Genomic DNA, 25,564 nt, shown 5'->3' with positions numbered 1-25,564 from the left:
GAACGTAACAAATTTAAAATAAATATTCCCAAACTCAAAAATGGTACGCAACATTTGTGGCGCTCTGTCAAGGTGACGTCATATGACACAAAGGGCGGTCCCATTCCTATTAATACCATTCCGAGCCCTTGCAGCCTCTCACACTCAGGCATTCAGCAGGCGACGTCAATCAAGTCCCGGAGGGTTCAGGGCTTCAGGTGGAGTTTGGGGTTGGGCCATAGTGTCAGTTGAAATGAGATACATTGGGCCAGGGCCCTTTGTGGTCACACGGCGAGTGGGGGGTTGTCGACGATGAGGTGGTGCGTTCTGACGGGGGCGGAGCTACACAGATTTACCACCTCAACCTCCTGAAAGTCTGGAGAGAGGCGGAGTCTGTTTCTCTGGTGTCCGCGGTATCTGAGAGGGAGGAGCTGGGGCCCGAGGTGCCAACAATCCACCAATCCGGCCTCGCTCCTTTGTGAAGACCATCTCTCCGGGACCCAGAGAACAGACATTTTACAGTCACAGGAGCAGTTTACTGACGTGTTCTCTCTCCTGCCAGGACGCACAAACCTCATCATGCACCAGATTGAGACTCCTCCGGGCGTGACGGTGCGGTCTCGACCCTATAGGCTACCTGAGCACAAAATAATGGTTCAGAGGGAATTAGCGGCCATGCTGGAGATGGGGGGTAATAGAAGAGTCCCACAGTGCCTGGTGTAGCGCCATCGTTCTTGTTGTCAAGAAGGATGGGTCTATACGGTTCTACGAGGACTAGGAGATGATGTGGTCATCCACAGCACCACCTGGGCGGAGCATGTGCAGCGGGTGGGCCTCCAGCCCGCTCACCGCCAGCCTCAGGGAAGTGTGCAGTTGGACGGAGGGCGGTACGGTATCTGGGGAACCACTTGGCCGGTGGCGGGCAGGTGCGCCCTCAGGTGGACCAGACCGCCGCCATTGCCTCCTGCCCGAGGCGTTTTTTGGGGGGGCTGGCGGGTTATTAAAGGCGGTTCATCCCGAACTTTGCTGACCATCCCCTTGACCGACCTGACCCGGAAAGGTGGCTCAGATCTGGAGCATCAGTTGGTGTTTGAGAAGGTAAAGCAAGCTCTCTGTGAGGAAGCACTCCTTCACACACCTCTTCCCTTTACTCTGCAGCCTGATGCGTCGAACAGAGGGCTGGGGGGTGTTTGAATACTAAAGAAATAGAATGGTAAAAAGAATAATTCAATTGGTTCCATGTCCATCGTGGCTATACGCAAATGTAAATGACAACTACTTCTGTAATTGTTTGATTCGGGTCACATCTGGATGATGCTGTTGAATGTTGGATGCGTTTCCGTCCACACACGGTGGAGTTTAGATTCACGGTAGAAAATGCACTTCAAGATCATATTTGCCCATCAGAGTTGTTCTATATGATTTGGGAAAGGAACATTTTTGTTGAATGGGAAAACGTAACAATTTGGAACTCTGCTACTGAGTGATATTTAATAACATTATCGCTCTAAACTGGACGACTCTCTAACTATTTCAGCCAAAACCTTCACGTAGCAATAACGCTGGAAGCCTGAAAAAACCAGAAGCGGTAATAATCGTCATTATGGTCAGATTTCCATCTTTCAGACGGCCCTTGAACACATCATGAACGACGAACGCTTCAGACAGAAAAAGCAACCGAAACGAAGCCTGAAATTGTGATATTTCATAAAAAACATTTTATTATACGTTTATTCAATGTCATAATTAATATTAAACCTTTTGCTTTCACTAGATACTGTAAAAGAAAGGACAAAAATATGTATTTAAAATTCTGTGGAACCATGATTGATTCGCCTGAGACGAACAGTCACGTGACAAATATTCCATGAAACTGAACTGCAGGCTGCTGAGCAGAGAGGAGGCTGTAAACATGTAAACATGTACATAGTTAAATGAATATAGCATGTAGAGACTCTTTTTGAGAGGGGCACTTGGAGAATAATATGATATAGATTCCAGTGTTTTACAATTTTTGTAAGATAAATTATCAAGGAAATTCAACGTGCCTTTTTTCTTCTTCTTGTTTATGACTTATGGCATGGTAACTGTGTAACTAAAGACATTTTTGAGTTCTCTCCGGTTATAGCCGTGACTGTAATGTTTCCATAGAGGGGCAGGACTTTGATGTTGCAGTAAAAAAGTAAATGAGAGTAAATGTGACGGGAGCAAAATAAAAACGCCCCAAAACTACTTCAGAGGGTTTAAGGAGACCAGATGACATCTAAGCCCATTTAACAAATATGACATCACTACCAACAATTATCATATCATAGTCTGCTGGATTTGTTTTAAAATTTTTGATGTGCTTTCTCCAAAAATCCAGGCAGCTTTTAATGTCAATGTATTTCTTTAAAGCATTGAAAACAACTTGAGGACACTTGTAAAGTGGTGAGGTGGCAGATGTTGCCGTCGGCTAGCTCAATGATGAGTGGTGTTGCAGTGCTGGCTTACACCTCAAACTGCATTAAAGCAGTAGCTGGCACGACCCCCCCAGTTCACACAAAGTAGGTCATGTTGTGTTACATTTAGTGGGAATGATTTGTAGCCAATGAAAAACACTGGTTTGGTCTTTTTTTTTATCACTGAGGGCTCCTCGTTGTCCAGTGTTTTCATCACGTATCAAAGACACAAAGATCTGGGAAGTATGAGAGACGGAGTAAATAAATATGGTAACCGCTTCACCCCCCAGTCTATCTCCTCCGTGATCAGCCCAGCCCGAGGCTTCCCACGGCCTGTTGTCCGCAGCCCGTGGCGGACTGCTGGTGCGTCCTCAGATTGCAGATCCAGGCGAACCTCTTCCCACACTGGTCACAGCGGAAGGGTTTCTCCCCGGTGTGGACCCTCTGGTGCTTCTTCAGGTTGCCGGCCTCCGAGAAGCGCTTCCCGCAGAAGTCACAGCGGAAGGGTTTCTCCCCCGTGTGGACCCTCTCGTGGGCCTCCAGATTGGAGAGGCCGGAGAAAGCCTTGCCGCACGCTCGGCACATGTAGCTCCTCCTACGCCGCTCGCAGGACGCATCGCTGTCCGTCAGGCTTTTGTTGTGGCACGCCAGAAGGCTGGCGCGGTGGCGTGCGGCGATGGCCACCTCAATGCCGGCCAACGCCGCTGCGGGTCCCCTGAACGACGGAGCCGCCGTGGCGCTCGTGGGCTTACCGATTGAACTAAAACTAGAGATGCTTGCTTTGTGGGCGTTGCCAACGCCGTCTGTGGGTGTGGTCTGTGCAGAGGGAACGCTGTGCTGAGAGATCCTGTTGCTGTCACGATGCTGCAGATGCTGCAGCTGCTGAGCACTTCTTATCATGACTGTCTTTTTGCTCCACGGAGGCTGGGAAGACGGAGCGCGCATCGACACAGGTACGGACACTGAAGTCTCTGGAGCCGGACAAAAGAAACACAAAGTCAGCACACAGAAAACTGACACGGGGCTTTGCGGTCCACAATAAATCTGTCGACAGCTCCCGACCAATAACGTGATTGGACGAGAGGCATCCCCCCCGAGTGCTGATCAGCACTCCTGAAATGCACCTTTGACTATGTGTCGCTCCACTTCACAGGCGTTTTAATCGCTGCTTATTACATGAATGCAAAGTAATTAGCATATTTATCTCGGATTGTAAAACAACGTTTCAATAAAAGATAAATTATGAATGGTAAGTCTTAAACCAGCTGTCCCAGATGTTACGCATGATGTGCAAAAAGGCAACGCGTCTTACACCAACAGCCTGAGAGCCGAGTGGGGAGATACTTTATGTATGTGAGGTCCTGGGACAGGGATGTCCTATGTGTACAGATTGTAAAGCCCTCTGAGGTAAATTTGTAATTTGTGATATTGGGCTATGAAAAATAAACTGGATTGACTTGAATTGTATACAGAGACTAGGATGTGCACTGTGATTTATGATGAGTCAGGGAAAAAATGCAAATAAATACAAACACGTCCTGCAGGTCTGAAAGCTTGGCCATAAAAAGTTACCGGAGACCCTCCATGGAGAGCAGGAAGAGACAACAAATGGAAACGTACAGATAAATGTACACCATACCAAGTATTGTAGTGATTATGTGGAGCTATAAATAGTTCCGACGTGTGTGTGTGTAATGAGCCTTCAAACGGAACTCCCGGCTTTCTACTCCGTCTTTTCACTGCTGGCAGCTTCTTGGACTATTACTGCTCTATAAATACGTCCAGGTCCAACTTTAAAATACGTATCTGTGGGACGGACGGCTAAATCTTCTGTTGGTCTCTCTCAACCTGGGATGGAAGTAACAACTTACCCGTGCAGAAACTGTTTTTTTGTGTACTTTCTTTGGGTAACACGCCTGTATTTTTACTTGTACTTGAGTATTTCTTGTCACAAGTATTGCAAGAAGTCACGTGCAAGAATGAAACATACCATAATGTATCTGCAGAGGTGACAAGCTCTTAACGTTCAGTCGCATCCGGGCCGAGGGATTTTACTCATTTCCTGAATTTGAGCTGAACTAAGACGCGAGGCAAGGAAAGGAATCGAGGAGGCACAAAATCGTGGAAATGAGAAAAGTCCCCAGCACTGAGTGCACAGTGGATAAAATGCACAACAATGCAACCAACTCCATTCACCCCACAGTCGACCCAACAATACCAGTGAGCTGGTGCTTTCTGTTGTCTGTACACTGCAGAAACCACCAGAGGGAACGTCGCTCCCTTTGAAACGCTCTCAAACTGAGCAGCAGCTTTTCCATTTAAACATTTTCAAGAACATCGATATAAAGATCACAAAATAAACGGAGACATTTCAAAGCTCGGCCCTCTGAGTGTGGATGTGAACCCCAACAAAGGAAAGGAGACGATCTCTCACCCTGGGACTGGATCGGACCGGAGGAGTAACTCTGGCCTCTGCCCATCCTCACCGCCGTGGACACCGGGCCTTGTGGGGGCGGGACCACGGACTGGGGTGGCGGTTGGGCCTCCACGATAATGACCCCATCCAGGTCGCCCTCTGCTGAGTCACCAATGGTGAACGGACAGGAAGGGCCACTGCGGGCCGACATGGGGTCGCTGTCAGGAGCCCAGCGGGTGAAGAATGTCTCCAGCTCAAACAGAGAGTACTCCGAGTGGTCGGATCTCCGCTGGTCTTGTGTTTTGGGGCTGGCTGGCGTGTTGGTGTCCGGTACCCTCAGCTGGACTGCCACTGTGCTGCCGGGGTCCGGCGACACCACGGCCGCCGCCTGAGGCGCTGCAGACTGGGGAGGAGGAAGAGAGGCACAATGACGACCAGCTGTTAACGGCATTCATCGCTCACTCGGGGCTCGATGGACATTTTGAGACGTGTGCGTCGTCACTTTCTTTCAGGGATTTGGATGAGAAAACTTATCGCGTTAAGTACGGAGCCGGAGGTGAAGGAAACTTTGGTACGGGCACTACTTTATATTACTATATTAAATATACTATTCTGTAGCTTCCCACTGGAGCTTGTTGGGCAAAGTACGCACAAAATGGTATTTTCCCAAACATTTTCCCACGTGACCTGACCGATGCTTTTGCATGGAGAGGTTGCGACATTTACACTTATCCATATTCGGCGTGCCAGAGCTATAGTCATAGTCATAGTCATAGACATAGTCATAGTCATAGTCAGCGCTTTACCTGAAGTTATATCGCTCTCTTCAAAGCCACGAGTCTCCATTGACACAAACAGAGTACATACAAGCCCACTTCAAGAAATCCAAACTAATTTGTTCAGTTATTCTCAAACTTGGCCCAGCTAGTGGGAGTGTTCATACATTATTCATAAACTTATTGATAAAGGTTCTTCCACTTGGCTAAATAGCTTAAGTACAACTCTTGAATGTATTTTGCTGTTCGGGACGTTTCTGGACGTCAACCACGTGTCGAGTAGCCAGATATAGTTAGCATGCATCCAAGATTAAGATACAGACATGGCGGAAACGGTGGCAAAGTTTCATGTGAATATGGCGAGACGGAGCCGCTACCCAAAGTATACACGGAGCCAGCGACATCATATTTTGGCAAATGTGTTGATGATATAACAGAGACCACAAAATCAAAATTCAAGAAAGCCTGGATGGGTGGAGAGGTGAGGGCCCAAGGTGACGCAAGGAAGCACACAACACCGCCAGAATAAGACTCGCTTTGGCCGTTCATCCTCACCCAAAGCGGCATTTTAAGTCAATCGCCAACTGTGTGTGTGTGTGTGTGTGTGTGTGTGTGTGTCGGCATCATGAGAGAACCTCATCTAACCTCTTCACCCCCCTGGAGAAGGCTCAGAAAGGGCTGTATTTCTGACATGAATATGTGCACAGGAATTTTCAGTAAGATTATCAGACGAGTTATAAACGTAGTTTTGTCTGTCTTTAGTTCAAAGTCCGTCTGCACTGTCATGCGTTCATTTTCCCCTTAACACCATTTCTAAGACCATAGAGAGACTCGGAAGGCGAGTATTGCTTATAGTTAATATTGTTTTGGGGTGAACAACATTCCTTCAAGGGAACTTGAGAAGGAAGAAATGACCTTTCAATAGGAACCAACAGCTGTTCACGCTGCTGCTGGTTGTCTCCCAGTGTCCTTCTGAGCTCATCCTCCATATTACAACATAAATATATTAAAGCAAACTCTCTGCTATGTTGGTTTGGTACATTAACATATCAATACTTTGTGCACTACCCTCATTCCCACTAAACCAAAATTGTATAGGTATGTATATATCTATACAAGAATAAAATATACAACTATATATATATATATAAAAAAACTATATATATATAAAAAAACACACACAATACATTAAAAAAAAGAATTAAAATATGAGATATTATTTGTTATAACTAATATTTGTATGTGTGTATTGGCAACGAGGCTACAACAATGTCATTGTTTACCCTGCTGTGTAAAATGCTGAAACCACAACGTCATGTTGGAGTACCGATTCATTAATAAACAAGATATGACATAAGTCAGCTTCAGTGTTGGTGCATGTACCGTTTATTTTTTTACTTTAACAGCTCCCACTTAATTAAGTGTATGTTTCTCCCCAAAATGTTGAAGTCCAATGTGCTCTAGTTCTCCTGACAGAAGGGATTTAAGAGGTTAAATATGCTGCACATCTTTAATATCTGAACGAGTTTTATATTACAGCCCACGATACTGGCTGGAGGATCCTCTTGAGCGTGGAGTTTAATGATGTGAAAAGAATATATGCGCTTCACGATACATGTGCTTATTATAATTGGAACAATGTACCGTATGAGTGAGAATATTACGGAATATTGTGTCACAATTTTGCAATGTATGATTTTATAATAAAAACACAAATTCACATGTTGAGTTTAAAAAAGAAAAAATAGTTTTAATGATTTACATCGCAAACTGTGGACATTAAGCAGGTTTTTGTTACAAAATTGTGACACAATCGAGAAAAAAAAAACCTAGTGTTACATTTACAGTGTATGTTAAAAAATTCTTTTAAAAAAACAAAGAAAAAAATATATGTATTGTACTATTGTATTATTAACACATCCTGGATGCATTTCCACTGGAAGAACATGATTCAAATACAATAATAATACTAAAGAAATGCACACAATATTGCATTTAATGCATTAATAGAGCTCTGTCCTGCACTGTCCCAAATGTCTTATTGTCTCAGTGGCTGGGAGTTGTTGTTTTATTGATTTGTATCTGTGATATCTATCAAACAGCCTCGGCCTCAAAAATAATGAGCCGCGACGTTTATTTACCCCCATTTCAGAGATCCAAGCCACAGGACTTTATTTATAATTCCCCATGTGTATTATCATATACAATAAATACAACAACAGGGTCATGTCATACTGTTTATACACTAATTATTTCCAGTCGCTTTTACTTTGCCTTTCTCTTCCTCCTAAATCGCTTCCCTCATTGACACCCGCCCTTTCCTGCAAAGATGTTTCACAATAAAAGCCTTCCAGTAGCTCAGCCTTGACCCTCCTGCTCACGGCCGGCTTGGAATGTGAAACATCCGTCCAGGAGGCGGCGAGTTTCATGGAAAGTAGCTGAGCAGCTCTACAAAATATGTTATAGTAGAAGCAATTGGAATAAATGACTGAATAAAAACAGTACTTCTGTTATTAAGAGTTCTGAGTATGACATGACTGTCGGGTCCCTCTGCTGTGGAGCTGTGTGCAGGTAACTCCATCCCTCCGTAACGCTTATTAGGGACCAGCCTTAACTTGTTTGTGATGGCTATCATGTGAGAATTGTACTTACTTTGAAAAAATATAGAGATATGTATGTAAAAGGATATTTGCCATTTAAAATTGGGGGGTTTGGAAAATGATTTCCATATGGCATATTTTAGCTCCAGCACAGCGAGTTAGACGTGGTCCTTCTCTCGCTGCTGTCTGGGTTTAACATGTAGGACTCTGAGTCATAATCCCAGAGCATATTTAGCTCTTTGTCTACGATGTCCCTGACTGCATGTCGTACGTTTGTGGGTGGTGCCTCCTTTGGTGTTTTTTCAGGTTGCTAGGGTCAGAGAACCTCTCGGGGCAGATTGGGCACTGGTACGGTCTCTCCCCGGTGTGGATGTTCCTGTGGATCTTCAGGTTCCAGAACTGGGAGAATTTTTTGCCGCAGATGCTGCAGCCAAAGGGCTTCTCCCCCGTGTGAGTCCTGAGGTGGGATTCTAAATTTGCCGGAGAGGTGAACCCCTTGCTGCAGAAGCTACAGATGCAGCCCCTCCTCCTGGGGATGTGCTGCTGCGTCTGAGCGCTGCTCTGACCCCGGCTTTGACCCGGGTCCAGGAACTGCTGGGGCCCCATTATCTGACCTAAAGCCTGAACGGGGCTGGACTCCTCTGACAGATCGATAACAGGCGCCTGCTGCTGGAAGGACAGAGAGGTGTGGAAGCCTCTCGGGCTTTCTAGCGCCAACCCCTTTCCTGCCGAATGCTCGACAGCCAATCCCCTCGCGGGACCGGCTGGCTCTGCTCCAATGAGTGCGCCGGGCAGGTACGGGAGGGGGGCGCAGTCCGAGGACGGCCCCGGGAGGCTATCGTCATGACAATAAATACCCCCACCATTGGTCCACAGCGAAGAACGCCCATAGCTGACCTCTGAAAAGCCCGGCCCAGACTCCTGGAGGTCACACAGCTGATTGGTGGCCGTTTGTGTGATTTCATCGAATGGCAAGATCCCTCTGTAGTCATCGGTGCTCGACTCCACCAACCCTGCACACAGAGACAAAGATACTTAGTGGTTTATATGAGAAATACATGAACTAAAGCGATAAACTGGTATCTCGCTACTGATATCGTGCACATGTTTGCCTCGCCACTGTAGAGGTAGAGGGCATTTTATTTAGAAATTGATAACAAATAGTCAATACAAAGTGGCCATGCTTGGTAAGCGATATCTTGACTGGCATTTATACGTGTTTATGGTACGGAGAGTCAGCAGATCTGTGCTGATGCCAAATATCTCCCAATGTGTCCACTCACCCTCTTGTATGCTGAGGCCGGTCTGGCTCTGGGCCCCCATCGCCGGCTCCACCTCCTCCAGCTTCACCAGCACCACAAGCGGCTCCTCCTCCCTCTGCACACGCACACACACACAGACACACACACACACACACAGACACACACACGGCATTGAGAAGAAGCGACCTCACTCAGGACACGGCCACGTGGCTGCAGAGTGGGTCTGACTACCAGTAAGGGAGGGTTCAGAGGATCTTAACCTGCCTTATAATGAGAGCCCTGGAGGTTAAAGGACTCTAGTGCCTCGCACATGGCGACAGCTGAGCTCATAGTGGACCTGGGATGGATGGGCACTACGCTAATTGATCGAAATGATTACAGCCACCTTTTATGGAGTTTTTACCGAGGACTCAGACAGCAGCACACAGTTGTCATGTCAACGCACACCCACGAAGCAGATGAACGACTGAAGCAACGCTCCGCTGCCACGCTGGACTCACCAGACTTGCGCTCCTTCTGCACTCCAGTCCATCAAAGTGACAGACGGCCTTCACATTTTTCCGTCATTGGTAAAAAATTTTAAAAAAAAGAAGTATATTTAAATAGCGGAAGGTATTTCCGTTAACGCGTTTGACCTATTTGTCCGTGGCTGTCGAACAAGTTTCCTCTCTTCCACCAAGTGGAGCAGTGATCATCAGTCATTTGTGGTCTTTATTTACACCGCAACATAAACGTCCTGCACCTTTATGGAAACAATGCCATAAAGGATTTAATTAAAACAAAATAAACCCAAGTTGAAAAATTGGAAAACACTGGAATCTATCTATCGAACATTGTTCCAAGTGTTACTTACCAATGCTGCATGCTATACATATTGAACTATTTTTTTTTTTTACCAGATCTGGTGAGAGCAAATAGTTTCATTTTACATGAGACGTGTTTAGTAACATGTTTTTGACGATTTCAGGGACAGGTCGACAGATTCAAATCGGACTGTAATGTCGATTTTTAAAACGCCCGGCTGCAACAAACGATGCAGTTTTGGCAATTGTTCAGAGAAAAACATGCTTTTCAATCCTGCCGGTGGGTTTTTTTGGGGTTCAGAGGGACAAACATCTTAAAGCGCAGTATATTTAAAACTGCGCTTTAAGATGAACATATCGTCCAACATTGTCAAATATATAATATATATATATATATATATATATACATACACATACATACATATATATACTGTATGTATGTATAATTAGCATGCTGTAGAGACATACACATACAGTATAATGTGATACCTGACCTAAATACAAACACTGTTGTTGGCCATTATTGTAGTTTTATATATATATATATATATATATATATATATATATATATATATATATATATATATATATATATATATATATATAAACACCTTTGCTTTCACCTACTTGTGATTGATCGCAGCAATACTAAATTAATTGCATTCTGGGATTCAAAGTCAACGTCTTCATTCTTTAAAATAAAAGACTTTTCAGAGGTAACAAGCAAATTTTATTCCACAATGTGCATGCAAAATGTGAAATATCTTCACGTTAAAAAAAACGGATGCTCTCAAACATTTACTTAGAGTACATGGATACTATTTTCACACCGAGCGAGTGACGGAATAAATAATTCAGCCAGTATTCAAAGTCCAGAACCAACGACGTGTACCACACTGATCACTGGAGAAAGCCCATTTTCACACACACTCTAAATGCAACCATTTTAATGTAGCGGCTATAAGAGAGAGTGATGTGGAGGCCCAGGGGTTCAGATGCATACCACACCGTACTTTAATGGCCTTTGTCACACACATTGTGCCACTGGCTCACCGTGAACACACACACACGCTGTAATTCATCCCCACACACACCGTCCACAATCCACCGCTGCAAACTAATTAAATCCTGTTGAGGTAAATTTGATAAGGGGGACAATTTCTCAGTCCGTAGGGGCTTAGCTCGGGAACCAGAGTGCTGCAGCGCAGCAGACCACGTCACGGACGTGGACCGGATCTCTCCGCAGCTAAAAGGCCCAGACGTGCCTGTATGGAGGTACACCGAGTGGGCCTTGTGCACCCAACATGTTCCAATTATCTTTTTGGGGGAGTGACCGGCGTTACCGGGATGAGAGCGTGAGGATTCGTGTGCAAATGAGCGTGCATCGCATACGGCTCGGCCCCCGGCCCCCTAGGTGTTCATCCATCAGCACGGCAGTAAAGATTAAAAGCAGAACTTTACCAGCTTGGGAGTATTTATTGCTGCTTTCAGAAACTCATAAAAAGGAAAATATAGAGTTAAAGCAACAGCAGCAGAATTAAGCCACGGAAAGGGAGAAAGTAGCGAGTGCTGTTAATGTGGTGTCACCCAGAGGGTCGAACGGCTTAAAGAATCCGTGCCTCGCAACGGAAGACGTTTCCCTGGACGTGAACGTGCACGTGAAGAAACATCTGCCAATATTAGGACACCGTAACAGCCATGTGTGGTTACACTTCTCACTGACCTTATTATATACAGAGACAAATTAGCCATAACTTATTTAGTAGTTTTTCATTTTGAGATGTCAATATTGATATTTTACAGTAAATGTTTAAGTCCAAATATATAATAATAATATAATAATATACAATCCATTAGTAAAAAACTATTCAAAAAATATATTTGCACAATACTCTTATGGCAGGTCTGGCAAAATGTATTTGTACCGAAGACAAAATTGGCGAATGCGGCAAGTTCAGGTTTATAGTTAGGGCCGAGTGTCTGGCTCAGGTTTATAGTTAGGGCCGAGTGTCTGGTTCAGGTTTATAGTTAGGGCTGAGTGTCTGGTTCAGGTTTATAGTTAGGGCCGAGTGTCTGGCTCAGGTTTATAGTTAGGGCCGAGTGTCTGGCTCAGGTTTATAGTTAGGGCTGAGTGTCTGGCTCAGGTTTATAGTTAGGGCTGAGTGTCCGTCTCAGGTTTATAGTTAGGGCTGAGTGTCTGGTTCAGGTTTATAGTTAGGGCTGAGTGTCCGTCTCAGGTTTATAGTTAGGGCAGGCTGGCCGTCTCAGGTTTATAGTTAGGGCTGAGTGGCCGTCTCAGGTTTATAGTTAGGGCTGAGTGTCCGGCTCATGTTTATAGTTAGGGCTGAGTGTCTGGCTCAGGTTTATAGTTAGGGCTGAGTGTCCGTCTCAGGTTTATAGTTAGGGCAGGCTGGCCGTCTCAGGTTTATAGTTAGGGCTGAGTGTCCGGCTCAGGTTTATAGTTGGGGCTGAGTGTCTGGCTTATAGTTAGGGCTGAGTGTCTGGCTCAGGTTTATAGTTAGGGCCGAGTGTCTGGCTCAGGTTTATAGTTAGGGCAGGCTGGCCGTCTCAGGTTTATAGTTAGGGCTGAGTGTCTGGTTCAGGTTTATAGTTAGGGCTGAGTGTCTGGCTCAGGTTTATAGTTAGGGCTGAGTGTCTGGCTCAGGTTTATAGTTAGGGCCGAGTGTCTGGTTCAGGTTTATAGTTAGGGCTGAGTGTCTGGTTCAGGTTTATAGTTAGGGCCGAGTGTCTGGCTCAGGTTTATAGTTAGGGCCGAGTGTCTGGCTCAGGTTTATAGTTAGGGCTGAGTGTCTGGCTCAGGTTTATAGTTAGGGCTGAGTGTCCGTCTCAGGTTTATAGTTAGGGCTGAGTGTCTGGTTCAGGTTTATAGTTAGGGCTGAGTGTCTGGCTCAGGTTTATAGTTAGGGCCGAGTGTCTGGCTCAGGTTTATAGTTAGGGCCGAGTGTCTGGCTCAGGTTTATAGTTAGGGCTGAGTGTCCGTCTCAGGTTTATAGTTAGGGCAGGCTGGCCGTCTCAGGTTTATAGTTAGGGCTGAGTGGCCGTCTCAGGTTTATAGTTAGGGCTGAGTGTCCGGCTCATGTTTATAGTTAGGGCTGAGTGTCTGGCTCAGGTTTATAGTTAGGGCTGAGTGTCCGTCTCAGGTTTATAGTTAGGGCAGGCTGGCCGTCTCAGGTTTATAGTTAGGGCTGAGTGTCCGGCTCAGGTTTATAGTTGGGGCTGAGTGTCTGGCTCAGGCTTATAGTTAGGGCTGAGTGTCTGGCTCAGGTTTATAGTTAGGGCCGAGTGTCTGGCTCAGGTTTATAGTTAGGGCAGGCTGGCCGTCTCAGGTTTATAGTTAGGGCTGAGTGTCTGGTTCAGGTTTATAGTTAGGGCTGAGTGTCTGGCTCAGGTTTATAGTTAGGGCTGAGTGTCTGGCTCAGGTTTATAGTTAGGGCCGAGTGTCTGGCTCAGGTTTATAGTTAGGGCTGAGTGTCCGTCTCAGGTTTATAGTTAGGGCAGGCTGGCCGTCTCAGGTTTATAGTTAGGGCTGAGTGGCCGTCTCAGGTTTATAGTTAGGGCCGAGTGTCCGGCTCAGGTTTATAGTTAGGGCCGAGTGTCTGGCTCAGGTTTATAGTTGGGGCTGAGTGTCTGGCTCAGGTTTATAGTTAGGGCTGAGTGTCTGGCTCAGGTTTATAGTTAGGGCCGAGTGTCTGGCTCAGGTTTATAGTTAGGGCCGAGTGTCTGGCTCAGGTTTATAGTTAGGGCCGAGTGTCTGGCTCAGGTTTATAGTTAGGGCCGAGTGTCTGGCTCAGGTTTATAGTTGGGGCTGAGTGTCTGGCTCAGGTTTATAGTTAGGGCTGAGTGTCCGGCTCAGGTTTATAGTTAGGGCTGGCTGGCCAGATCAGACTTGCCTTGGACCAGGCCCTAGTTATGCTGCTATCGGCCTAGACTACTGGGGGACGTACTAGCATACAATGAGCTCCTCTCTCTCCATCTGCATATATTAATTTCCCATAAATGAACGTTACTAACTTTGCGTCTTCTCCAGTTTGCTTTCTTTCCTCACAGGTTTCGTCCTTTGTCCATATACAAATCAAATTGAATTGCAGAGAATTCAACTAAATTAATTTACTCCAAACGAGTGATGTTGTGGATCATGTGAGCTAATTCTGACAATCTGTAATTCATTTATCGCTTTGAGTGCGTTTGGGCCTTCATGCATGCGTGTGTCTAATGAAAATAACAAAAGAGTGAAAAAAAAATTATTTTCCCAATAAGAGTATTTTAATAAATTCTAATTCATTCTAAAAAGAAAACTAATGACCAGCGGTTGCAAGCAAATACTGAACAGTTTTAGAAACTAAACTATATGTGTGTGAAGTTTTACAACAATGAGAAGGTACTGAGACACACACTAACACACTGTGGGCTTCAGTCTGCACATGAGATGTGTGGATACTAATACAGACTTCTCCTTGGAAATGAGGCAGAGTATCCTCTCAAGCAGAAAAGTTGAAGAATGTGAATACAGAATCATCCTGGTTGGACAATACTACACATTTCAGGTCTATATATTTTGGTTGAGGAACTAATAATACATACTAATACATAATATTTCTCTTTAAAAAGAAAGTCACATTTGTATAAAGAACAAAAACCGCGTTAACTTTTAAGGGAAGCATTCAAAAATCGATTTAGACGTTTTTTTAAAAAGGTCCTTTTCACAAATTATTTTCATTCTGTTGAACAGAGTGTTTATTTTTTACTGTCCATGTCAAAGGGCCGTTCAGATCGAGTCCCAGGTCTCCTCTTCAGTAGATTTTTACGGGTGGCTCTTTTGCTGGTGCGTTTTCAGGTTTCTTATCCAGGCGAATCCCTTGCCACACATACCGCAGCTATATGGTTTCTCTCCGGTGTGAACCCTCTGGTGTTTCCTCAGGTTCCCGGCCTCGGAGAACATCTTCCCACATGTGGAGCAGCTGAAAGGCTTCTCCCCCGTGTGGACGCGTTGGTGAATCTCCACCTTCTTGGGGCGGTTAAACGCCTTGCCGCAGTAGCTGCAAACAAACAGCCTTTCCTTGGTGCCCGTTCGACGCGGCACTTTGCTGCCGTCGCTGAAGGGCTGGGACGGGGGGAAGGCGGGGTCGCAACGGTAGCGGACGTTAACGCTGGACGAGGTCGATGGGAAATCGGTCGCCGCCATCGAGTATGAACAAGACGGCCTCGTTCCTTCCACTTCGACCGCAGGGTGCTTGTCAAAAAACTCCCCAACCAACGCGTGAGTTCTTCTATTGTCGTCACACAACACGTCAAACTGTGAATCACTGCTGCCGCCATCAATATACTGGTGGGGGTTTATCATTTCCTGCATTGAGTCTCTGCCCTCAACAAAGGCACTGCGTTCACATTTAAGGAGAGGAGAGGAGTCACTGACCTCCACTCCTCTGCTGCTGCCGGTGCGTCTCATCCTGCTGCTCTGGTTCTGGGACTGACTGGAAGTGGACTGGGTGTCCTGCAGTTCGAGGCTGGGTCTCTGTCCTGCGGGTCCTCGAGGGACACACTCTACCACTCCTTTAGAGAGATGATGCGGGAAAACAACAACCCATAAATCGAATGGTTAAACACTTGCTTTTATTTATAGCAAAAGCACCAATTTATGCATGAGAAGTTTAAAAACATTTTAACCTAAAAAAGGTATACTTTGTCTCTCCTGACTTGATTAACTTCTCAGGCTACAGAAGACCATGTGGAACATCAGTGGAGTATTCAATGTCAATTTTCAGTGCTCGACTGTTTTATATGCTACAGACAGCATTGATTTGTAATAGTCAGTTTTACACACAAGTGAGTGTCGTGTACACAAGCAACAGTACGCACCATCATCTCCGATCATCGGCACGTCCTCCACCATTATATCGACCCGTGACATGTTGGCCTCCACCATCTCCTCCTTCACCATCACTGCGTCTGGCTCCACCAGTTCCACGTCTGGAGACTGCACAACAAGGCAGGTACGTCACTCGGTCAGCGCAGAACCAGTTTTTTTTTATATTCATGCAGCTACAGTAGAGGCCACCCGAAACAGCAGAACCAGTTTTTTTTTATATTCATGCAGCTACAGTAGAGGCCACCCGAAACAGCTGGGCACAAACGCAACCCTCAGACAGGTTTCTACATTGCATTGCTCCCCAGCCAACCCGGCCCACCCACGCCCGCCCGCTCGTTTCCAGAGCTGAGACTTTCAACATCCTTGCGAGTCTACACAAATCAGAGTCCCCTCGGCTACCTTGTGGAGTGCTTACCTTACTCTGGATGCTGTCGGAATGGATGGGCTCGTTGTGTGCGCCCCCTGCAGCAGCTCTACCAGACCACAGGGCCACGGCCATCCGTTGCTCAAAGACACCAACTACACAAGAACAAGAACAATGTCTATTCAGAAACACTCTGTGGTCAGCACGGGGAAATACCACAACATTGCATAACACAGTTGCCCAAATTGTTGCGAAGGAGTGTTCATCAGCATGTTAGAGAATGGACTGATCCGGGTCAGAGTACTACGGTATAATCTAATGTTGACATTTTGACAAAGCAGCCCTCGCAGTACATTTCACCTTGACGTATGACATTTGGGAGGCAGATGTCTCATAAGTGGACCTAAACAAAGGTCTCCTGTGGCCAGCATCTAAAACCAACAGGAAGTCTGCCATTTAGAATTGTGCGTGCATTTTTTCTTTCCAGGTGCTGATCAGATCAACTTCAGATTTGGTCAGTACAGAGTTATTAAAAGCTTGAGGTTCCATTGAACAGTGTTGGTGTGGTTTGGTGGCCATTTTTAAATGATTCACCATTAAACAACAAGCTGTACTTTGTTACATCTGGCCCAAACTTAACACATAAAGCAAAGGCCTAAGGCCCCGCCCCCATAGTTTTTTTACTGGCTATACTTTTACAAACTCCTCCTCCAATCCTAATGTGATCGGCTTCAAATTTGTTCAGTGCATTCCTAAGGCCTTTTTGATGATATGTTTTTTAAAAGCTGGAGTTTTTGTTGGCCAGGTAATTAATGTGAAACACTGGACAGGTTCATAAGGTATAATACTGGATATGTGTTTTAAATTCAGCATTCGTAATGCTTTTAAATGACCTGTTATGCTTGCATATCACGAAAAGCTCGTAGGATGCAGTAACACAAAATTATTATAAGATATATATTTTTTTATGACCAAAAAGTGCTGTGGGAGAAACCGTAAATGGCCGCGGTGAGACAATATGACCGTGAATACATTACATTTGGATTAATAATGGAAGCAGTGATGGGGGACAACAGACTTCAGGGCGAGCTATATGGTGAACATTCAGCCGTACATGTAGAGGACCTAGGTTTGGTCACTGGACGCTTTACATAATCCATGTTGTTACAGATATTGATTGCCGTGCTGGGAGTTGGACCGGTCAGAACTATGTGGGAAAACTATGCTGTTCTGTGTTATTGATGTTATTCCATTTCAGAAACCTGTTTTTCATGCTTTTTATTAGTAATAATAGGCTAAAGTTATGGTACTTATAATGTGCTATGTTACCCAGGACTCAGTCAAACGCTGCTGTCCCTTTGGCATGGAGCATTATGAATGCTGATCTTAAAAAGCATAACGCCACTTAACATAACTTAAGACCAGGTTTGTAAAGTACCGTATTATAAGTCATGCGTTATGATAAGCCAATGAAAGTCTATTTATTATTGCCTGTTGAACATGTTTCAATCCCAACTAATAGTTCTCTATTAAGAATTGGTAAAATATGGAATTCAAAGAACATCTACCTGTTTATAATCATCAAAGATTGAAGTATTGCGCTTAAGTATATCTCAACCCAAGCAACAAACAATAAATGTTTGGAGTGTTTACTTAAATAAGCCATAAAATGGTCATTGAACATCTACACAACTGTAAAGCAATATAGTTTGGCTTTACATAAACTGAATAAGGAAAGAATTGGAGTCAAGTATCCTTAATTAGAAAGTACATTTCAATAATGTAGACGTGCACATCTGTTCAGATGAAAAATGTCAATAACATATCCCAGCTTTTTATCTGCCGTTATCCATATTTCCATTAAACCTATTTTCAAAATAGAGGAAACAGAACCAGAAGTGGGCCACAGTATCAGTGCACAAAGCTCCAAAGCTTAAGGAATGCCCTCGGGCTCGACACCAACACTCTCTACATTACACACCGCTGAGAACAGTCCATGTGAGTGCGGCTTTATTCTGAGCTACATGCTCTCGCTAGCAGTGTCAACGTTTTATTATTTGGATGTTAAATTTCTAGTTTTTCCCCACGACTATGGCAAAAGAAACTGGAGATGCGTCAGACACTTGAACACAGGATGGCTACATAACCCCGGCATACCCCTCATGCCAATATTTCTGCACTGATGCGTGTCTGAAATATGACACGAGAATGCAGAACCGTATGGCGTCTGCGCAGTTCTCGCGGTTTCAGACCCGCGTTTTGTTTTCACGTGCGCACAAAAGGACAGAATCCAAACACTGCAACAAGATTTCGCCACTGTGACAAGATAACGTAATGATAGTGGTCGACTTGTAGGCCGTGGATGACGAACCAACGGCTGATCGTGGGACATTGCAGCGGTAGCTCGGTCCGTGGGGACACGGGGTCTAAGTACCGAGTGTGAACTTTGGTGCCAGTTCGCTTCCTGGTTAAGTCACCGGACCCCCCGAAATTAACCATGCGCGGTAGTGGTGCAACGGACAACTGTCGATCCACCCTCACGATTCGGCACGCATGTGAGCCACAGATTAATTAGAATATATAATGTTAACCCTCAGTGTGACATAAATAATTTACTTCAGTAAAATATGAGATCAGGACATCATTTATGCTTTTCTAGTCTCTGATAATGTTTGGTTGTGCACAACCAATCTGTGTTTGACGTGACTGTTTTCACAACATAAATAGATAGAGATTAATTAAGACCCATTTACACTTGCTCTAAGCAGTTTATAATAAATCATTAAAACTACCGACAAGATTTGTTTTATTTCCTTATTTGAATCGTGTGTTTCGACGGAAAAAAAACACTATAACAAAGCAAAAGTCTAACATTCAGAATTGTTTATGTTTTACAGACTTCAGAAAGGTTGACATGATTTATGGGATGTTCACACAAAAAAAAAAAAAGTCTGGATCCTCGAAGACCAGCTGTATAATCAAACAAAAACAGGATTTGTGTCTGACAATATGAATCAGCAATGATCAGCTATTAGTTTTTGGGGGGAAAAAATAATACTTTATCAGGGACCTCGAAACGTTATACATGCTCCCTTTTGTGCTGATCCAATCCGTGAGTTTTATGGTCTGGATAATGTACGACGACTCACACGAGCAAAAGGTGTCTCCCCCTATGAACCTGTCAGAGTCCTGCAGAACGACGTTTTGAAGATGACAAAAACAAGATTGTAGGACCGTTATTGGGGCCATGACAACACCATGTCCATCCATTGCTCTATGATCTGATGGACACGCAAGGGGATTTTGTCAGAACAATTCATTTAAACAATAATTACCTTTTTTGTTTAAAACATAACCCAGAGACAGATATGGAGTTATGCTTATGGCGATACAGATGCTTCCTGGGAACTGTACACTTTTTATGAAATGTTTTTAGAATGCTACAAGTGATCATTATGGTTATCTAGTGATTCATAATAAAGACACCCAACCATCTCAGAACAGAACTGCCTGTTGTGTACGTTCCTTAAAACAAATAAAATCATGTCTGAATGGATCAGCAGAAACACGACTTACATTTCTTTTCCAATAAAATTAAAACGGCTTGACTCGTCATCTTCTTCAGCTTAGAAGAAGAATACCATTAAATATACATCGGCAGACTATTTAAACATTACGCGAGTCGAGGTACCTTTAATGACATCGCAGTATTAAAAAAGAAAAAGGCGCAGATTAACTGCCCATAAACAGGTGAGTCAAAGAAAATTAAACTGAAGAATTTCTTCTGCCACTCCCGAGTATTGCTGTTCTCCAGACAATAATAGAAGACCACAGAGTTTGTCCCCTGGCAGCAGCTAAATCTTTTAAAACATCAATACCCACCAGAATATATTCTTTTAGTTGCGTTATTAGTACTTTTACTTAAGTAAAGTATCTTAGTACACCTTCTGACACTGGCTCACTTTGTGGCTTAGTCTTGCTGTGAAGCAACATTCTCTTCTGTGTCGATTGTCTGCTGATTTGCTGGTTCACTATTACACTGATTCGTAGCTTTAGCTTCTCTTTATATTTAATTTCCGCAACATTTTAACAATGTGTATGAAGGCAGTGCAGTTAGTGACAGTGTAGGCTCCAATGTAGCTTTATACCTTGATTGAAATATGCATATGCTTTCTAAACTTAACAATGTGTAGTGAGGTGTATACAACCCTCAATTTGGTCAAATGTAAAGTCAGTTAGCTGAATACCACAGATATGAACATGCATGAGAACATTATGACACAGACGCTTGTGTCCCGTGTTCGCCTGAGGCTAAAACGACTGACTGCGGCCTCCTTCCAGGCCGTCTACCTGAGCCCGCTGTGAGACCTGGAGTCAGCTCACACACGTGACATGCAGTGAGATGTAGCCACATTTTGATGGTTTCAACAAAAGTCATCGGTGTGAATTATTTTCAAATATTGAACTTCGGTTGTTGTTCTTGTCTCTTGTCTCTCTGAGCTTAGACCCTAGCCGCATGAAGTATTTTGGCTCAGCAATTAAAGTTATGGTAAGCAGGCTTGCAGAGGCTTTCCAGTCTTCAGACTACTCAAAGCGCTGTACAATACATGTCATCATCATCATCATCATCATTCTCCCATTCACACACAATAACAGAGGCTACCATGCAAGGTGCCACACCTTCACCGAGCACCTTGGGGTTCAGTGTCTTTCCCTACGTAAATGACTCTGAAAACTTTCCGTTAATATGGTGACTATTTCCCGCAAGCCTTTATTTTGTAAGTGCCGTTGTATGTTTTGAGGTGAGACCAGACGTAGATGCAAATCTCGTAACATGACATCGCAAAAAGTCAGTTAGTTGACGGTGTACTGAAGGATAAGGTGTTCATGAGCATTTTTCTGAAGTACATAAGTCACTCTATGAACTGCTAAGCACCTAGCTGGAACGGGAACAAGGTACTTTGTGTTTTATTTGGGCTTTGACTACATGTTTAGTAGGGTTGTCACGATACCAAATTCTAACTTCGATACGATACCTGCCATAAATATCATTATACCCGATACTTACGATACGATACCACAAATACGATACTGGTATATTTATCTATAATAGTAATAAATAAAACATCTGTATGTTTCCCTTTTACCAGCTTGTTCCTTCCCAGCTTTTTCAACACTTAACAAATGGCATTAATATTAGTGTTAGCCTACAGCAAGATATTAATGAAAACTACATGGTGTCATCACAGCATTGATTATACACGGCTATGTAGGCCTTTTGTCCATATCTGAGCAGATGACTACATAGTTCCTTCCATAAGTATGAGCAATTGTAGAGTTCATATTTTATCTTAATTCATGGAATAATTTTTTTTCCTTAACTAAAATAAAAAAGACATAGCTGTAGATCCACCAGCATGAAGCCATTTTGCATCGTGTTTCATTTAGTCCACGTGTGCATTGTGACCTCATGATCATATAGACTGGTCGTCAAAGGCTAAGGCTACTCGTGTTAGGCTGTATGTGGGTGAGCTTAAGGTGAGCACCATGTTTATAATCACATTTGATTACCTGTCGTTCTTTGAACTCTTTGAAAAGTTCGGGGTGTCTGTCTGAAAGGTGCTTTAATGTTTGACGTGTTGCTCCTTGGTCTGAGTGGCTTTGAAACACGTTTTGCAGACGGGTCTCTGTGTGTCAGTGGGCCTTTCTTCACTGTCTGTATGTCAGTGGGCCTTCCTTCACTGTCTGTATGTCAGTGGGCCTTCCTTCACTGTCTGGATGTCAGTGAGCTTCACTGTCTGTATGTCAGTGAGCTTCACTGTGTGTCAGTGGGCCTTCCTTCACTGTCTGTATGTCAGTGAGCTTCACTGTCTGTGTCAGTGGGCCTTCCTTCACTGTCTGTATGTCAGTGGGCCTTCCTTCACTGTCTGTATGTCAGTGAGCTTCACTGTCTGTGTCAGTGGGCCTTCCTTCACTGTCTGTATGTCAGTAAGCTTCACTGTCTGTGTCAGTGGGCCTTCCTTCACTGTCTGTATGTCAGTGGGCCTTCCTTCACTGTCTGTATGTCAGTGAGCCTAGCTTCACTGTCTGTATGTCAGTGAGCTTCACTGTCTGTATGTCAGTGAGCCTAGCTTCACTGTCTGTATGTCAGTGAGCTTCACTGTCTGTATGTCAGTAAGCTTCACTGTCTGTGTCAGTGGGCCTTCCTTCACTGTCTGTATGTCAGTGGGCCTTCCTTCACTGTCTGTATGTCAGTGAGCCTAGCTTCACTGTCTGTATGTCAGTGAGCTTCACTGTCTGTATGTCAGTGAGCCTAGCTTCACTGTCTGTATGTCAGTGAGCTTCACTGTCTGTATGTCAGTAAGCTTCACTGTCTGTGTCAGTGGGCCTTCCTTCACTGTCTGTACGTCAGTGGGCCTTCCTTCACTGTCTGTATGTCAGTGAGCTTCACTGTCTGTATGTCAGTGAGCCTAGCTTCACTGTCTGTATGTCAGTGAGCTTCACTGTCTGTATGTCAGTGAGCCTAGCTTCACTGTCTGTATGTCAGTGAGCTTCACTGTCTGTATGTCAGTGAGCCTTCCTTCACTGTCTGTATGTCAGTGAGCCTTCCTTCACTGTCTGTATGTCAGTGAGCTTCACTGTCTGTATGTCAGTGAGCTTCACTGTCTGTATGTCAGTGAGCTTCACTGTCTGTACGTCAGTGGGCCTTCCTTCACTGTCTGTATGTCAGTGAGCCTAGCTTCACTGTCTGTATGTCAGTGAGCTTCACTGTCTGTATGTCAGTGAGCCTAGCTTCACTGTCTGTATGTCAGTGAGCTTCACTGTCTGTATGTCAGTGAGCCTTCCTTCACTGTCTGTATGTCAGTGAGCCTTCCTTCACTGTCTGTATGTCAGTGAGCTTCACTGTCTGTATGTCAGTGCGCTTTCCGCATCTTTTTTTTTTCAAAAGGTCGCCTGCACGTGACGCCATGTTGTCTCCCCAGCGATCACTGAGTGAGAGCGCGCTGCCTGTTAGTGTGCGCGCGCTGCGCAGCCCCGCCCCCTTGCAGTCAACGCGCTGGGCAGCATTAAAGGAGCAGAGCAGTGAGTCCGCTCTGATCGCGGTCTATTTTAATAAAGTATCGATACTAAAAATATGCAAAACCGTATCGTTTTGAACGTACTGGTACCGCGGTACCTTTTTAGTATCGGTACACCGTGCAAACCTAATGTTTAGTGACTTTACTTTTTTATTAATTTGTCAAATGTATTAATTAAAAAATAATGGAAATTAATGGAAGAAGACAAACTAATGGAAGAAGACAAACTCTTAAATGTATGTTCGGAATAAAGGCATTCTGGAAACATCAGTAGGCTTCACTATTGTCTGGCTGGGGTCCGCTGCACACCAGGCACCCTTCGACACGAGCAGCCGGGGATTGAACCACCATTCTGAATAACATACAGTCATTTTAGTATTTATTCTACCGGGCTAGATATTTATTTTTGTCGCCAGTCAACACGTGATATTTTCGTCATGAAGATGGATAATGCTGCAGCAAGGCGCTCCAGTGTGTCAAAAGACACGCTAACTCCTGGGTGTGGTTATTCAATGTAGGTCCTTATAGTAACGCAATGACAGTTAAGTCATGTTTAATCTGGATGAATGTGCGTTGCACAGGGTAGAATATTGTTATGATGATAGTGATGCATGTCCGTAGTCTTGAATATGAAACTAAGCGATGTGAGACAGCACAGTGTTGCATCGCACATTAATCTGAGCGGATCACAGCTGTAAACAACGGTCAGCATGTTTCACTTATATGAAGAGTAAACTGGTCTCAAATCGACTTCACATCAGACGGACAAGAAGAGCGTTTATCAGCTACTTATTGACATCAGTAGTTTATTCAACAGGCATCTACAGAGTCACCTGCTTTGTGCTCCGCGTCTCAACCACAGCCTCGTGAACAGCTCGTGGGTTTTACAGCAAACTGTTCCGTTTATAGTCTTTACAAATAAGGTGTCAGAGAGGCTACGCTATTGAAATGTGTATTTCCTAGTTGGTCAACATGGGTCCTGAAAGCCTCACGCACAAGAACACAAACCAGTTAATCTCGAACAGCGGCCCGCTCGCCCCCTGGCGCACATCGGCTTATTTCGTTGGAAATACAGAAGGAAAAATAGCCGAGTACGCAAAGGCTGATTGGTATGAATTGCCCCCTGCCCCGTTATCGTCATCTTACCGGGGGTAGGCGACGACTCCCGGAGCCTGTCGCCGCATTGGATCTGCACCCTCGCTCGGCTGCCGTTCATGGCACTCTCCCGGAGCCTCCGCTCGGCGTTTCCCCGGGCCATCTTCAGCTCCAGCAAATGCAGCTTCCTCTTCAGGGATTTGTTCTCTCGCTGACACTGAGACATCTGTAAACTCACCACCGCGTAGTCGTCGTCCATGAGCTTGCATATCTCCGCCACTGCTGCGTTAGCCAGCACCTCCATGATGGAGGCCAGCTGGGTCTGGAAGGCCAGTCGGCTAGACATTGTCCCGACACTCGGTGGCTCGATAGCCGCTCCGTCGGTCTGAAAATACCGGTGTACGCCTCGTGCGGGGTTAGGTGGCGTTGACGGTTCGGTCAAAGCATTACAGTCGAGTATAAAGTATTCGTGTTTAAATGTTGAGCGGGTAAGAGGAATGTTAGCTAAAGCAAAGCAGCTTCTCCTCTTTCCGTTAGCAACGACGGCAAACAGATTGCGTCATTTCCGGCTACTGAAACACTTCCGGTAAGTTCCAAATCCTACAGTACCCTTACAGTACGTACTGTCGCATGCAGTGTGCCCACAATATGGACGCACTACGTCGTCATAACACCGCGCCTTGAACCGTGACCCTTCTTGCTCATATATCTGTCGCACAAGGGGAGCGACACATTTGAAGTAAAATGTACGCGATTAATTTGGAGATGAAACCAAATTTCGCCGGGGTCAGAGGTCAACCCGGATATCTGCAGTTGTTACTCTGTAATGTATGTAGTGTTAAATGTTAAATAAAAGTTATTT

The 25,564-nt window shown here is 44.7% G+C and overlaps 1 protein-coding gene across 1 annotated transcript; it reads right to left on the bottom strand.

Annotated features, from left to right (window-relative positions):
- Positions 1-1,677: 1,677 nt before the first annotated feature.
- On the bottom strand, positions 1,678-25,321 carry si:ch211-89o9.6 (fez family zinc finger protein 2). The gene is made up of 8 exons (XM_034548376.1): positions 24,754-25,321; positions 16,580-16,683; positions 16,155-16,272; positions 15,712-15,848; positions 9,496-9,589; positions 9,110-9,225; positions 4,855-5,239; positions 1,678-3,391 (listed from the first exon to the last, which is right to left on the bottom strand). The coding sequence occupies exons 1-8, from the start codon at positions 25,046-25,048 to the stop codon at positions 2,727-2,729; spliced, it is 1,914 nt and encodes a 637-aa protein (XP_034404267.1). The 5' UTR covers positions 25,049-25,321; the 3' UTR covers positions 1,678-2,726.
- Between the last annotated feature and the right edge of the window lie 243 nt (positions 25,322-25,564).

Source organism: Cyclopterus lumpus, chromosome 1 (assembly GCF_009769545.1).
Source record: "Cyclopterus lumpus isolate fCycLum1 chromosome 1, fCycLum1.pri, whole genome shotgun sequence".
Taxonomy (NCBI): Eukaryota; Metazoa; Chordata; class Actinopteri; order Perciformes; family Cyclopteridae; genus Cyclopterus; species Cyclopterus lumpus.
Note: the sequence above shows the minus strand (reverse complement) of the source record. Positions and strands in the feature narration are given on the sequence as shown.